General features: G+C 70.4%; 1 protein-coding gene across 1 annotated transcript in view; it reads right to left on the bottom strand.

Moving 5' to 3' along the window:
- Positions 1-214: 214 nt before the first annotated feature.
- The window catches only part of espl1 (extra spindle pole bodies like 1, separase), a 62,323-nt gene continuing 48,255 nt past the window's right edge, over positions 215-14,282 (bottom strand). Inside the window, exon 20 of the mRNA XM_060822377.1 lies at positions 215-740. Within this exon, the coding sequence (XP_060678360.1) occupies positions 539-740 (202 nt within the window). The 3' untranslated portion in view covers positions 215-538. The remainder of the gene's footprint in view (positions 741-14,282) is intronic.

The raw sequence follows: 14,282 nt of genomic DNA, 5'->3' as shown, positions 1-14,282 counted from the left end.
TGTGTGTGTGTGACTGTGCGCGTGTGTGTGTCACTGTGTGTGTGTGTCTCACTGTGTGTGACTGTGTGTGTGTGTCTGTGTGAGAGAGAGAGAGAGAGAGACCCCCTCCTGGTGAGGGAGGCAGTGAGAGTGAGAGTGAGTGTGAGTGAGTGTTGGGGGGGGGGGGGGTGGGAGTGGCCCGGGATATATCCCGTGTCAGGGGAAGCCCAGGCGGTTGTGGACGGGATAGAAATCTGTATTTATTAAATCTCTTGTTCACTCGAACGTCCCACAGAAAGGAGCAACTGATCCATAAATTACTACATACAATCCGATTGGGGCCTGGGGGGCACGGAGCCTTCCCCACCCCACTCACCCCTTCCCTCCGCCCATGGACAGGTATCTCAGAGACCCCTCACGCTCCCCGGGACAGAGGGGGAGACACACAGCTCCGATCCCTCATGTCCCCTCCCTCCCCAGACGATGTCAGTCTGCCCCTGGGGTGGACAGCGATGCCCGCTGATAGCAGCAGAGGGGCCGAATCTCCTCTCTCCCCCCCTCACTGCAGCGAGACGCTCAGGCCGTAGACCACGGGAGAGGCACCGATCAGGTACTTGAGTTTGGGAGCTGTGCGAGCGTGAGCCACGTACTGCAGCAACGAGGTCTGGGATCCGGCCTCCAGCCAACCCCGCAGTAACCGGTCCATGTACCGGTCAATGTCCTTATCCGTCACATCCCAGAGATTCCCCAGGAACAGCGGGCTGCAGGGGGAGAGAGAGAGAGGGGGGGAGTGAGAGAGGCAGAGCACCACAGAGAGAGAGAGAGAGAGAGAGACAGAGAGCGGGGCACAGAGAGAGAGAGAGGGAGAGAGAGAGCAGGGCACAGAGAGAGAGAGAGAGGGAGAGCGGGGCGCAGAGAGAGAGAGAGAGAGAGAGAGAGAGGGGCACAGAGAGAGAGAGAGCGGGGCACAGAGAGAGAGAGAGAGAGACAGAGAGAGAGAGAGAGAGACAGACAGAGAGCGGGGCACAGAGAGAGAGAGAGAGAGAGAGCAGGGCGCAGAGAGAGAGAGAGAGAGGGGCACAGAGAGAGAGAGAGCGGGGCACAGAGAGAGAGAGAGAGAGACAGAGAGAGAGAGAGAGAGACAGACAGAGAGCGGGGCACAGAGAGAGAGAGAGAGAGAGAGCGGGGCGCAGAGAGAGAGAGAGAGAGGGGCACAGAGAGAGAGAGAGCGGGGCACAGAGAGAGAGAGAGAGAGACAGAGAGAGAGAGAGAGAGACAGACAGAGAGCGGGGCACAGAGAGAGAGAGAGAGAGAGAGCGGGGCACAGAGAGAGAGAGAGCGGGGCACAGAGAGAGAGAGAGAGAGACAGAGAGAGAGAGAGAGAGACAGACAGAGAGCGGGGCACAGAGAGAGAGAGAGAGAGAGAGCGGGGCACAGAGAGAGAGAGAGAGCGGGGCGCAGAGAGAGAGAGAGAGCGGGGCGCAGAGAGAGAGAGAGAGCGGGGCGCAGAGAGAGAGAGAGCGGGGCGCAGAGAGAGAGAGAGCGGGGCGCAGAGAGAGAGAGAGCGGGGCGCAGAGAGAGAGAGAGCGGGGCGCAGAGAGAGAGAGAGCGGGGCGCAGAGAGAGAGAGCGGGGCGCAGAGAGAGAGAGCGGGGCGCAGAGAGAGAGAGCGGGGCGCAGAGAGAGAGAGCGGGGCGCAGAGAGAGAGAGCGGGGCGCAGAGAGAGAGCGCGGGGCGCAGAGAGAGAGAGCGGGGCGCAGAGAGAGAGAGCGGGGCGCAGAGAGAGAGAGCGGGGCGCAGAGAGAGAGAGCGGGGCGCAGAGAGAGAGAGCGGGGCGCAGAGAGAGAGAGCGGGGCGCAGAGAGAGAGAGCGGGGCGCAGAGAGAGAGAGCGGGGCGCAGAGAGAGAGAGCGGGGCGCAGAGAGAGAGAGCGGGGCGCAGAGAGAGAGAGCGGGGCGCAGAGAGAGAGAGCGGGGCGCAGAGAGAGAGAGCGGGGCGCAGAGAGAGAGAGCGGGGCGCAGAGAGAGAGAGCGGGGCGCAGAGAGAGAGAGCGGGGCGCAGAGAGAGAGAGCGGGGCGCAGAGAGAGAGAGCGGGGCGCAGAGAGAGAGAGCGGGGCGCAGAGAGAGAGAGCGGGGCGCAGAGAGAGAGAGCGGGGCGCAGAGAGAGAGAGCGGGGCGCAGAGAGAGAGAGCGGGGCGCAGAGAGAGAGAGCGGGGCGCAGAGAGAGAGAGCGGGGCGCAGAGAGAGAGAGCGGGGCGCAGAGAGAGAGAGCGGGGCGCAGAGAGAGAGAGCGGGGCGCAGAGAGAGAGAGCGGGGCGCAGAGAGAGAGAGCGGGGCGCAGAGAGAGAGAGCGGGGCGCAGAGAGAGAGAGCGGGGCGCAGAGAGAGAGAGCGGGGCGCAGAGAGAGAGAGCGGGGCGCAGAGAGAGAGAGCGGGGCGCAGAGAGAGAGAGCGGGGCGCAGAGACAGGGAGCGGGGCGCAGAGACAGGGAGCGGGGCGCAGAGACAGGGAGCGGGGCGCAGAGACAGGGAGCGGGGCGCAGAGAGAGAGAGCGGGGCGCAGAGACAGAGAGCGGGGCGCAGAGAGAGAGAGCGGGGCGCAGAGAGAGAGAGCGGGGCGCAGAGAGAGGGAGCGGGGCGCAGAGACAGGGAGCGGGGCGCAGAGAGAGAGAGCGGGGCGCAGAGAGAGAGAGCGGGGCGCAGAGAGAGAGAGCGGGGCGCAGAGAGAGAGAGAGGGGCGCAGAGAGAGGGAGCGGGGCGCAGAGACAGGGAGCGGGGCGCAGAGACAGGGAGCGGGGCGCAGAGAGAGAGAGCGGGGCGCAGAGAGAGAGAGCGGGGCGCAGAGAGAGAGAGCGGGGCGCAGAGAGAGAGAGAGCGGGGCGCAGAGAGAGAGAGCGGGGCGCAGAGAGAGAGAGCGGGGCGCAGACACAGAGAGAGCGGGGCGCAGAGACAGAGAGAGCGGGGCGCAGAGAGAGAGAGCGGGGCGCAGAGAGAGAGAGCGGGGCGCAGAGAGAGAGAGCGGGGCGCAGAGAGAGAGAGCGGGGCGCAGAGACAGGGAGCGGGGCGCAGAGACAGGGAGCGGGGCGCAGAGAGAGAGAGCGGGGCGCAGAGAGAGAGAGCGGGGCGCAGAGACAGAGAGCGGGGCGCAGAGACAGAGAGCGGGGCGCAGAGAGAGAGAGCGGGGCGCAGAGAGAGAGAGCGGGGCGCAGAGAGAGAGAGCGGGGCGCAGAGAGAGAGAGCGGGGCGCAGAGAGAGAGAGCGGGGCGCAGAGAGAGAGAGCGGGGCGCAGAGACAGAGAGAGCGGGGCGCAGAGACAGGGAGCGGGGCGCAGAGAGAGAGAGCGGGGCGCAGAGAGAGAGAGCGGGGCGCAGAGAGAGAGAGCGGGGCGCAGAGAGAGAGAGAGCGGGGCGCAGAGAGAGAGAGCGGGGCGCAGAGAGAGAGAGCGGGGCGCAGAGAGAGAGAGCGGGGCGCAGAGAGAGAGAGCGGGGCGCAGAGAGAGAGAGCGGGGCGCAGAGAGAGAGAGCGGGGCGCAGAGAGAGAGAGCGGGGCGCAGAGACAGGGAGCGGGGCGCAGAGAGAGAGAGCGGGGCGCAGAGACAGGGAGCGGGGCGCAGAGACAGGGAGCGGGGCGCAGAGACAGGGAGCGGGGCGCAGAGACAGGGAGCGGGGCGCAGAGACAGGGAGCGGGGCGCAGAGACAGGGAGCGGGGCGCAGAGAGAGAGAGCGGGGCGCAGAGACAGAGAGAGCGGGGCGCAGAGAGAGAGAGCGGGGCGCAGAGACAGAGAGCGGGGCGCAGAGAGAGAGAGCGGGGCGCAGAGACAGGGAGCGGGGCGCAGAGAGAGGGAGCGGGGCGCAGAGACAGGGAGCGGGGCGCAGAGACAGGGAGCGGGGCGCAGAGACAGGGAGCGGGGCGCAGAGACAGAGAGAGCGGGGCGCAGAGACAGAGAGAGCGGGGCGCAGAGACAGGGAGCGGGGCGCAGAGAGAGAGAGCGGGGCGCAGAGAGAGAGAGCGGGGCGCAGAGAGAGAGAGCGGGGCGCAGAGAGAGAGAGCGGGGCGCAGAGAGAGAGAGCGGGGCGCAGAGAGAGGGAGCGGGGCGCAGAGAGAGGGAGCGGGGCGCAGAGACAGGGAGCGGGGCGCAGAGACAGGGAGCGGGGCGCAGAGAGAGAGAGCGGGGCGCAGAGAGAGAGAGCGGGGCGCAGAGACAGAGAGAGCGGGGCGCAGAGACAGGGAGCGGGGCGCAGAGAGAGAGAGCGGGGCGCAGAGAGAGAGAGCGGGGCGCAGAGAGAGAGAGCGGGGCGCAGAGAGAGAGAGCGGGGCGCAGAGAGAGGGAGCGGGGCGCAGAGAGAGGGAGCGGGGCGCAGAGAGAGGGAGCGGGGCGCAGAGAGAGGGAGCGGGGCGCAGAGACAGGGAGCGGGGCGCAGAGAGAGAGAGCGGGGCGCAGAGACAGAGAGAGCGGGGCGCAGAGAGAGAGAGAGCGGGGCGCAGAGACAGAGAGCGGGGCGCAGAGAGAGAGAGCGGGGCGCAGAGACAGAGAGAGCGGGGCGCAGAGACAGAGAGAGCGGGGCGCAGAGACAGAGAGCGGGGCGCAGAGACAGAGAGCGGGGCGCAGAGACAGAGAGCGGGGCGCAGAGACAGAGAGCGGGGCGCAGAGACAGAGAGCGGGGCGCAGAGACAGAGAGCGGGGCGCAGAGAGAGAGAGCGGGGCGCAGAGAGAGAGAGAGCGGGGCGCAGAGAGAGAGAGCGGGGCGCAGACACAGAGAGAGCGGGGCGCAGAGACAGAGAGAGCGGGGCGCAGAGACAGAGAGAGCGGGGCGCAGAGAGAGAGAGCGGGGCGCAGAGAGAGAGAGCGGGGCGCAGAGAGAGAGAGCGGGGCGCAGAGAGAGAGAGCGGGGCGCAGAGAGAGAGAGCGGGGCGCAGAGAGAGAGAGCGGGGCGCAGAGACAGGGAGCGGGGCGCAGAGACAGAGAGCGGGGCGCAGAGAGAGAGAGCGGGGCGCAGAGAGAGAGAGCGGGGCGCAGAGAGAGAGAGCGGGGCGCAGAGACAGGGAGCGGGGCGCAGAGACAGGGAGCGGGGCGCAGAGACAGGGAGCGGGGCGCAGAGACAGGGAGCGGGGCGCAGAGACAGGGAGCGGGGCGCAGAGACAGGGAGCGGGGCACAGAGACAGGGAGCGGGGCGCAGAGACAGGGAGCGGGGCACAGAGACAGAGAGCGGGGCGCAGAGACAGGGAGCGGGGCGCAGAGACAGGGAGCGGGGCGCAGAGAGAGAGAGCGGGGCGCAGAGACAGGGAGCGGGGCGCAGAGACAGAGAGCGGGGCGCAGAGACAGGGAGCGGGGCGCAGAGACAGGGAGCGGGGCGCAGAGACAGAGAGCGGGGCGCAGAGAGAGAGAGCGGGGCGCAGAGAGAGAGAGCGGGGCGCAGAGAGAGAGAGCGGGGCGCAGAGAGAGAGAGCGGGGCGCAGAGAGAGAGAGAGCGGGGCGCAGAGAGAGAGAGCGGGGCGCAGAGAGAGAGAGCGGGGCGCAGAGAGAGGGAGCGGGGCGCAGAGACAGGGAGCGGGGCGCAGAGAGAGAGAGCGGGGCGCAGAGAGAGAGAGCGGGGCGCAGAGAGAGAGAGCGGGGCGCAGAGAGAGAGAGCGGGGCGCAGAGAGAGAGAGCGGGGCGCAGAGAGAGAGAGCGGGGCGCAGAGAGAGAGAGAGCGGGGCGCAGAGAGAGAGAGCGGGGCGCAGACAGAGAGAGCGGGGCGCAGAGACAGAGAGCGGGGCGCAGAGACAGAGAGAGCGGGGCGCAGAGACAGAGAGCGGGGCGCAGAGACAGGGAGCGGGGCGCAGAGACAGGGAGCGGGGCGCAGAGACAGAGAGCGGGGCGCAGAGACAGAGAGCGGGGCGCAGAGACAGAGAGCGGGGCGCAGAGACAGAGAGCGGGGCGCAGAGACAGAGAGCGGGGCGCAGAGACAGAGAGCGGGGCGCAGAGAGAGAGAGCGGGGCGCAGAGAGAGAGAGCGGGGCGCAGAGAGAGAGAGCGGGGCGCAGAGAGAGAGAGCGGGGCGCAGAGAGAGAGAGCGGGGCGCAGAGAGAGAGAGCGGGGCGCAGAGAGAGAGAGCGGGGCGCAGAGAGAGAGAGCGGGGCGCAGAGAGAGAGAGCGGGGCGCAGAGAGAGAGAGCGGGGCGCAGAGAGAGAGAGCGGGGCGCAGAGAGAGAGAGCGGGGCGCAGAGAGAGAGAGCGGGGCGCAGAGAGAGAGAGCGGGGCGCAGAGAGAGAGAGCGGGGCGCAGAGAGAGAGAGCGGGGCGCAGAGAGAGAGAGCGGGGCGCAGAGAGAGAGAGCGGGGCGCAGAGAGAGAGAGCGGGGCGCAGAGAGAGAGAGCGGGGCGCAGAGACAGGGAGCGGGGCGCAGAGACAGGGAGCGGGGCGCAGAGACAGGGAGCGGGGCGCAGAGACAGGGAGCGGGGCGCAGAGACAGGGAGCGGGGCGCAGAGACAGGGAGCGGGGCGCAGAGACAGGGAGCGGGGCGCAGAGAGAGGGAGCGGGGCGCAGAGAGAGAGAGCGGGGCGCAGAGAGAGAGAGCGGGGCGCAGAGAGAGAGAGCGGGGCGCAGAGACAGGGAGCGGGGCGCAGAGACAGGGAGCGGGGCGCAGAGAGAGAGAGCGGGGCGCAGAGAGAGAGAGCGGGGCGCAGAGAGAGAGAGCGGGGCGCAGAGAGAGAGAGCGGGGCGCAGAGAGAGAGAGCGGGGCGCAGAGAGAGAGAGCGGGGCGCAGAGAGAGAGAGCGGGGCGCAGAGAGAGAGAGCGGGGCGCAGAGAGAGAGAGCGGGGCGCAGAGAGAGAGAGCGGGGCGCAGAGAGAGAGAGCGGGGCGCAGAGAGAGAGAGCGGGGCGCAGAGACAGAGAGCGGGGCGCAGAGACAGAGAGCGGGGCGCAGAGACAGAGAGCGGGGCGCAGAGACAGAGAGCGGGGCGCAGAGACAGAGAGCGGGGCGCAGAGACAGAGAGCGGGGCGCAGAGACAGAGAGCGGGGCGCAGAGACAGAGAGCGGGGCGCAGAGACAGAGAGCGGGGCGCAGAGACAGAGAGCGGGGCGCAGAGACAGAGAGCGGGGCGCAGAGACAGAGAGCGGGGCGCAGAGACAGAGAGCGGGGCGCAGAGACAGAGAGCGGGGCGCAGAGACAGAGAGCGGGGCGCAGAGACAGAGAGCGGGGCGCAGAGACAGAGAGCGGGGCGCAGAGACAGAGAGCGGGGCGCAGAGACAGAGAGCGGGGCGCAGAGACAGAGAGCGGGGCGCAGAGACAGAGAGCGGGGCGCAGAGACAGAGAGCGGGGCGCAGAGACAGAGAGCGGGGCGCAGAGACAGAGAGCGGGGCGCAGAGACAGAGAGCGGGGCGCAGAGACAGAGAGCGGGGCGCAGAGACAGAGAGCGGGGCGCAGAGACAGAGAGCGGGGCGCAGAGACAGAGAGCGGGGCGCAGAGACAGGGAGCGGGGCGCAGAGACAGAGAGCGGGGCGCAGAGACAGAGAGCGGGGCGCAGAGACAGAGAGCGGGGCGCAGAGACAGAGAGCGGGGCGCAGAGACAGAGAGCGGGGCGCAGAGACAGAGAGCGGGGCGCAGAGACAGAGAGCGGGGCGCAGAGACAGAGAGCGGGGCGCAGAGACAGAGAGCGGGGCGCAGAGACAGAGAGCGGGGCGCAGAGACAGAGAGCGGGGCGCAGAGACAGAGAGCGGGGCGCAGAGAGAGAGAGCGGGGCGCAGAGACAGAGAGCGGGGCGCAGAGACAGGGAGCGGGGCGCAGAGAGAGAGAGCGGGGCGCAGAGAGAGAGAGCGGGGCACAGAGAGAGAGAGAGCGGGGCGCAGAGAGAGAGAGCGGGGCGCAGAGAGAGAGAGAGCGGGGCGCAGAGAGAGAGAGAGCGGGGCGCAGAGAGAGAGAGAGCGGGGCGCAGAGAGAGAGAGAGCGGGGCGCAGAGAGAGAGAGAGCGGGGCGCAGAGAGAGAGAGAGCGGGGCGCAGAGAGAGAGAGCGGGGCGCAGAGAGAGAGAGCGGGGCGCAGAGAGAGAGAGCGGGGCGCAGAGAGAGGGAGCGGGGCGCAGAGAGAGGGAGCGGGGCGCAGAGAGAGGGAGCGGGGCGCAGAGAGAGGGAGCGGGGCGCAGAGAGAGGGAGCGGGGCGCAGAGAGAGAGAGCGGGGCGCAGAGAGAGAGAGCGGGGCGCAGAGAGAGAGAGCGGGGCGCAGAGAGAGAGAGCGGGGCGCAGAGAGAGAGAGCGGGGCGCAGAGAGAGAGAGCGGGGCGCAGAGAGAGAGAGCGGGGCGCAGAGACAGGGAGCGGGGCGCAGAGACAGGGAGCGGGGCGCAGAGACAGGGAGCGGGGCGCAGAGACAGGGAGCGGGGCGCAGAGAGAGAGAGCGGGGCGCAGAGAGAGAGAGCGGGGCGCAGAGAGAGAGAGCGGGGCGCAGAGAGAGAGAGCGGGGCGCAGAGACAGGGAGCGGGGCGCAGAGACAGGGAGCGGGGCGCAGAGACAGGGAGCGGGGCGCAGAGACAGGGAGCGGGGCGCAGAGACAGGGAGCGGGGCGCAGAGACAGGGAGCGGGGCGCAGAGACAGGGAGCGGGGCGCAGAGACAGGGAGCGGGGCGCAGAGAGAGAGAGCGGGGCGCAGAGAGAGAGAGCGGGGCACATAGACAGGGAGCGGGGCACATAGACAGGGAGCGGGGCACAGAGAGAGAGAGCGGGGCGCAGAGAGAGAGAGCGGGGCGCAGAGAGAGAGAGCGGGGCGCAGAGAGAGAGAGCGGGGCGCAGAGACAGGGAGCGGGGCGCAGAGACAGGGAGCGGGGCGCAGAGAGAGAGAGCGGGGCGCAGAGACAGGGAGCGGGGCGCAGAGAGAGAGAGCGGGGCGCAGAGACAGGGAGCGGGGCGCAGAGACAGGGAGCGGGGCGCAGAGAGAGGGAGCGGGGCGCAGAGACAGAGAGCGGGGCGCAGAGACAGAGAGCGGGGCGCAGAGACAGGGAGCGGGGCGCAGAGACAGGGAGCGGGGCGCAGAGACAGGGAGCGGGGCGCAGAGACAGGGAGCGGGGCGCAGAGAGAGGGAGCGGGGCGCAGAGACAGGGAGCGGGGCGCAGAGACAGGGAGCGGGGCGCAGAGACAGGGAGCGGGGCGCAGAGACAGAGAGCGGGGCGCAGAGACAGAGAGCGGGGCGCAGAGACAGGGAGCGGGGCGCAGAGACAGGGAGCGGGGCGCAGAGACAGGGAGCGGGGCGCAGAGACAGAGAGCGGGGCGCAGAGACAGGGAGCGGGGCGCAGAGACAGGGAGCGGGGCGCAGAGACAGGGAGCGGGGCGCAGAGAGAGAGAGCGGGGCGCAGAGAGAGAGAGCGGGGCACATAGACAGGGAGCGGGGCACATAGACAGGGAGCGGGGCGCAGAGAGAGAGAGCGGGGCGCAGAGAGAGAGAGCGGGGCGCAGAGAGAGAGAGCGGGGCGCAGAGAGAGAGAGCGGGGCGCAGAGAGAGAGAGCGGGGCGCAGAGAGAGAGAGCGGGGCGCAGAGACAGGGAGCGGGGCGCAGAGAGAGAGAGCGGGGCGCAGAGACAGGGAGCGGGGCGCAGAGACAGGGAGCGGGGCGCAGAGACAGAGAGCGGGGCGCAGAGACAGGGAGCGGGGCGCAGAGACAGGGAGCGGGGCGCAGAGACAGGGAGCGGGGCGCAGAGACAGGGAGCGGGGCGCAGAGACAGGGAGCGGGGCGCAGAGACAGGGAGCGGGGCGCAGAGACAGGGAGCGGGGCGCAGAGACAGGGAGCGGGGCGCAGAGACAGGGAGCGGGGCGCAGAGACAGGGAGCGGGGCACAGAGACAGGGAGCGGGGCACAGAGACAGGGAGCGGGGCACAGAGACAGGGAGCGGGGCACAGAGACAGGGAGCGGGGCACAGAGACAGGGAGCGGGGCACAGAGACAGGGAGCGGGGCGCAGAGAGAGAGAGCGGGGCGCAGAGACAGGGAGCGGGGCGCAGAGACAGGGAGCGGGGCGCAGAGAGAGAGAGCGGGGCACAGAGACAGGGAGCGGGGCACAGAGACAGGGAGCGGGGCACAGAGACAGGGAGCGGGGCACAGAGACAGGGAGCGGGGCACAGAGACAGGGAGCGGGGCACAGAGACAGGGAGCGGGGCACAGAGACAGGGAGCGGGGCACAGAGACAGGGAGCGGGGCACAGAGACAGGGAGCGGGGCACAGAGACAGGGAGCGGGGCACAGAGACAGGGAGCGGGGCACATAGACAGGGAGCGGGGCACAGAGAGAGAGAGCGGGGCGCAGAGAGAGAGAGCGGGGCGCAGAGAGAGAGAGCGGGGCGCAGAGAGAGAGAGCGGGGCGCAGAGAGAGAGAGCGGGGCGCAGAGAGAGAGAGCGGGGCGCAGAGAGAGAGAGAGGGGCGCAGAGAGAGAGAGCGGGGCGCAGAGAGAGAGAGCGGGGCGCAGAGACAGGGAGCGGGGCGCAGAGACAGGGAGCGGGGCGCAGAGACAGGGAGCGGGGCGCAGAGACAGGGAGCGGGGCGCAGAGACAGGGAGCGGGGCGCAGAGACAGGGAGCGGGGCGCAGAGACAGGGAGCGGGGCGCAGAGACAGGGAGCGGGGCGCAGAGACAGGGAGCGGGGCGCAGAGACAGGGAGCGGGGCGCAGAGACAGGGAGCGGGGCGCAGAGACAGGGAGCGGGGCGCAGAGACAGAGAGCGGGGCGCAGAGAGAGGGAGCGGGGCGCAGAGAGAGGGAGCGGGGCGCAGAGAGAGGGAGCGGGGCGCAGAGACAGGGAGCGGGGCGCAGAGACAGGGAGCGGGGCGCAGAGACAGGGAGCGGGGCGCAGAGACAGGGAGCGGGGCGCAGAGACAGGGAGCGGGGCGCAGAGACAGGGAGCGGGGCGCAGAGACAGGGAGCGGGGCGCAGAGACAGGGAGCGGGGCGCAGAGACAGGGAGCGGGGCGCAGAGACAGGGAGCGGGGCGCAGAGACAGGGAGCGGGGCGCAGAGACAGGGAGCGGGGCGCAGAGACAGGGAGCGGGGCGCAGAGACAGAGAGCGGGGCGCAGAGACAGAGAGCGGGGCGCAGAGACAGAGAGCGGGGCGCAGAGACAGAGAGCGGGGCGCAGAGACAGAGAGCGGGGCGCAGAGAGAGAGAGCGGGGCGCAGAGAGAGAGAGCGGGGCGCAGAGAGAGAGAGCGGGGCGCAGAGAGAGAGAGCGGGGCGCAGAGAGAGAGAGCGGGGCGCAGAGAGAGAGAGCGGGGCGCAGAGACAGGGAGCGGGGCGCAGAGACAGGGAGCGGGGCGCAGAGAGAGAGAGCGGGGCGCAGAGAGAGAGAGCGGGGCGCAGAGAGAGAGAGCGGGGCGCAGAGAGAGAGAGCGGGGCGCAGAGAGAGAGAGCGGGGCGCAGAGAGAGAGAGCGGGGCGCAGAGAGAGAGAGCGGGGCGCAGAGAGAGAGAGCGGGGCGCAGAGAGAGAGAGCGGGGCGCAGAGAGAGAGAGCGGGGCGCAGAGAGAGAGAGCGGGGCGCCGAGACAGGGAGCGGGGCGCAGAGACAGGGAGCGGGGCGCAGAGACAGGGAGCGGGGCGCAGAGACAGGGAGCGGGGCGCAGAGAGAGTGAGCGGGGCGCAGAGACAGGGAGCGGGGCGCAGAGACAGGGAGCGGGGCGCAGAGAGAGAGAGCGGGGCACAGAGACAGGGAGCGGGGCGCAGAGACAGGGAGCGGGGCGCAGAGAGAGAGAGCGGGGCGCAGAGAGAGAGAGCGGGGCGCAGAGAGAGAGAGCGGGGCGCAGAGAGAGAGAGCGGGGCGCAGAGAGAGAGAGCGGGGCGCAGAGAGAGGGAGCGGGGCGCAGAGACAGGGAGCGGGGCGCAGAGACAGGGAGCGGGGCGCAGAGACAGGGAGCGGGGCGCAGAGACAGGGAGCGGGGCGCAGAGACAGGGAGCGGGGCGCAGAGACAGGGAGCGGGGCGCAGAGAGAGAGAGCGGGGCGCAGAGACAGGGAGCGGGGCGCAGAGACAGGGAGCGGGGCGCAGAGAGAGAGAGCGGGGCGCAGAGACAGGGAGCGGGGCGCAGAGAGAGAGAGCGGGGCGCAGAGAGAGAGAGCGGGGCGCAGAGAGAGAGAGCGGGGCGCAGAGAGAGAGAGCGGGGCGCAGAGAGAGAGAGCGGGGCGCAGAGAGAGAGAGAGCGGGGCGCAGAGAGAGAGAGAGCGGGGCGCAGAGAGAGAGAGAGCGGGGCGCAGAGAGAGAGAGCGGGGCGCAGAGAGAGAGAGCGGGGCGCAGAGAGAGAGAGCGGGGCGCAGAGAGAGGGAGCGGGGCGCAGAGAGAGGGAGCGGGGCGCAGAGAGAGGGAGCGGGGCGCAGAGAGAGGGAGCGGGGCGCAGAGAGAGGGAGCGGGGCGCAGAGAGAGGGAGCGGGGCGCAGAGAGAGGGAGCGGGGCGCAGAGAGAGGGAGCGGGGCGCAGAGAGAGGGAGCGGGGCGCAGAGAGAGGGAGCGGGGCGCAGAGAGAGGGAGCGGGGCGCAGAGAGAGGGAGCGGGGCGCAGAGAGAGGGAGCGGGGCGCAGAGACAGGGAGCGGGGCGCAGAGACAGGGAGCGGGGCGCAGAGACAGGGAGCGGGGCGCAGAGACAGGGAGCGGGGCGCAGAGACAGGGAGCGGGGCGCAGAGACAGGGAGCGGGGCGCAGAGACAGGGAGCGGGGCGCAGAGACAGGGAGCGGGGCGCAGAGAGAGGGAGCGGGGCGCAGAGAGAGGGAGCGGGGCGCAGAGAGAGGGAGCGGGGCGCAGAGACAGGGAGCGGGGCGCAGAGACAGGGAGCGGGGCGCAGAGACAGGGAGCGGGGCGCAGAGACAGGGAGCGGGGCGCAGAGACAGGGAGCGGGGCGCAGAGACAGGGAGCGGGGCGCAGAGACAGGGAGCGGGGCGCAGAGACAGGGAGCGGGGCGCAGAGACAGGGAGCGGGGCGCAGAGACAGGGAGCGGGGCGCAGAGACAGGGAGCGGGGCGCAGAGACAGGGAGCGGGGCGCAGAGACAGGGAGCGGGGCGCAGAGACAGGGAGCGGGGCGCAGAGACAGGGAGCGGGGCGCAGAGACAGAGAGCGGGGCGCAGAGAGAGAGAGCGGGGCACAGAGACAGGGAGCGGGGCGCAGAGAGAGAGAGCGGGGCGCAGAGACAGGGAGCGGGGCGCAGAGAGAGAGAGAGCGGGGCGCAGAGACAGGGAGCGGGGCGCAGAGACAGGGAGCGGGGCGCAGAGAGAGAGAGCGGGGCGCAGAGAGAGAGAGCGGGGCGCAGAGACAGGGAGCGGGGCGCAGAGACAGGGAGCGGGGCGCAGAGACAGGGAGCGGGGCGCAGAGACAGGGAGCGGGGCGCAGAGACAGGGAGCGGGGCGCAGAGACAGGGAGCGGGGCGCAGAGACAGAGAGCGGGGCGCAGAGAGAGAGAGCGGGGCACAGAGACAGGGAGCGGGGCGCAGAGAGAGAGAGCGGGGCGCAGAGACAGGGAGCGGGGCGCAGAGAGAGAGAGAGCGGGGCGCAGAGACAGGGAGCGGGGCGCAGAGACAGGGAGCGGGGCGCAGAGAGAGAGAGCGGGGCGCAGAGAGAGAGAGCGGGGCGCAGAGACAGGGAGCGGGGCACAGAGACAGGGAGCGGGGCGCAGAGACAGGGAGCGGGGCACAGAGAGAGAGAGCGGGGCGCAGAGACAGGGAGCGGGGCGCAGAGAGAGAGAGCGGGGCGCAGAGAGAGAGAGCGGGGCGCAGAGAGAGAGAGCGGGGCGCAGAGACAGGGAGCGGGGCGCAGAGAGAGAGAGCGGGGCGCAGAGACAGGGAGCGGGGCGCAGAGAGAGAGAGAGCGGGGCGCAGAGACAGGGAGCGGGGCGCAGAGAGAGAGAGCGGGGCGCAGAGACAGGGAGCGGGGCGCAGAGACAGGGAGCGGGGCGCAGAGAGAGAGAGCGGGGCGCAGAGACAGGGAGCGGGGCACAGAGAGAGAGAGCGGGGCGCAGAGACAGGGAGCGGGGCGCAGAGAGAGAGAGCGGGGCGCAGAGAGAGAGAGCGGGGCGCAGAGAGAGAGAGCGGGGCGCAGAGAGAGAGAGCGGGGCGCAGAGACAGGGAGCGGGGCGCAGAGAGAGAGAGCGGGGCGCAGAGACAGGGAGCGGGGCGCAGAGAGAGAGAGAGCGGGGCGCAGAGACAGGGAGCGGGGCGCAGAGAGAGAGAGCGGGGCGCAGAGAGAGAGAGCGGGGCGCAGAGACAGGGAGCGGGGCGCAGAGACAGGGAGCGGGGCGCAGAGACAGGGAGCGGGGCGCAGAGACAGGGAGCGGGGCGCAGAGACAGGGAGCGGGGCGCAGAGACAGGGAGCGGGGCGCAGAGACAGGGAGCGGGGC

The sequence above is a fragment of the Hemiscyllium ocellatum genome, assembly GCF_020745735.1.
Source record: "Hemiscyllium ocellatum isolate sHemOce1 chromosome Y unlocalized genomic scaffold, sHemOce1.pat.X.cur. SUPER_Y_unloc_1, whole genome shotgun sequence".
NCBI lineage: Eukaryota > Metazoa > Chordata > Chondrichthyes > Orectolobiformes > Hemiscylliidae > Hemiscyllium > Hemiscyllium ocellatum.
This window is presented reverse-complemented; position numbering and strand designations above follow the sequence as displayed.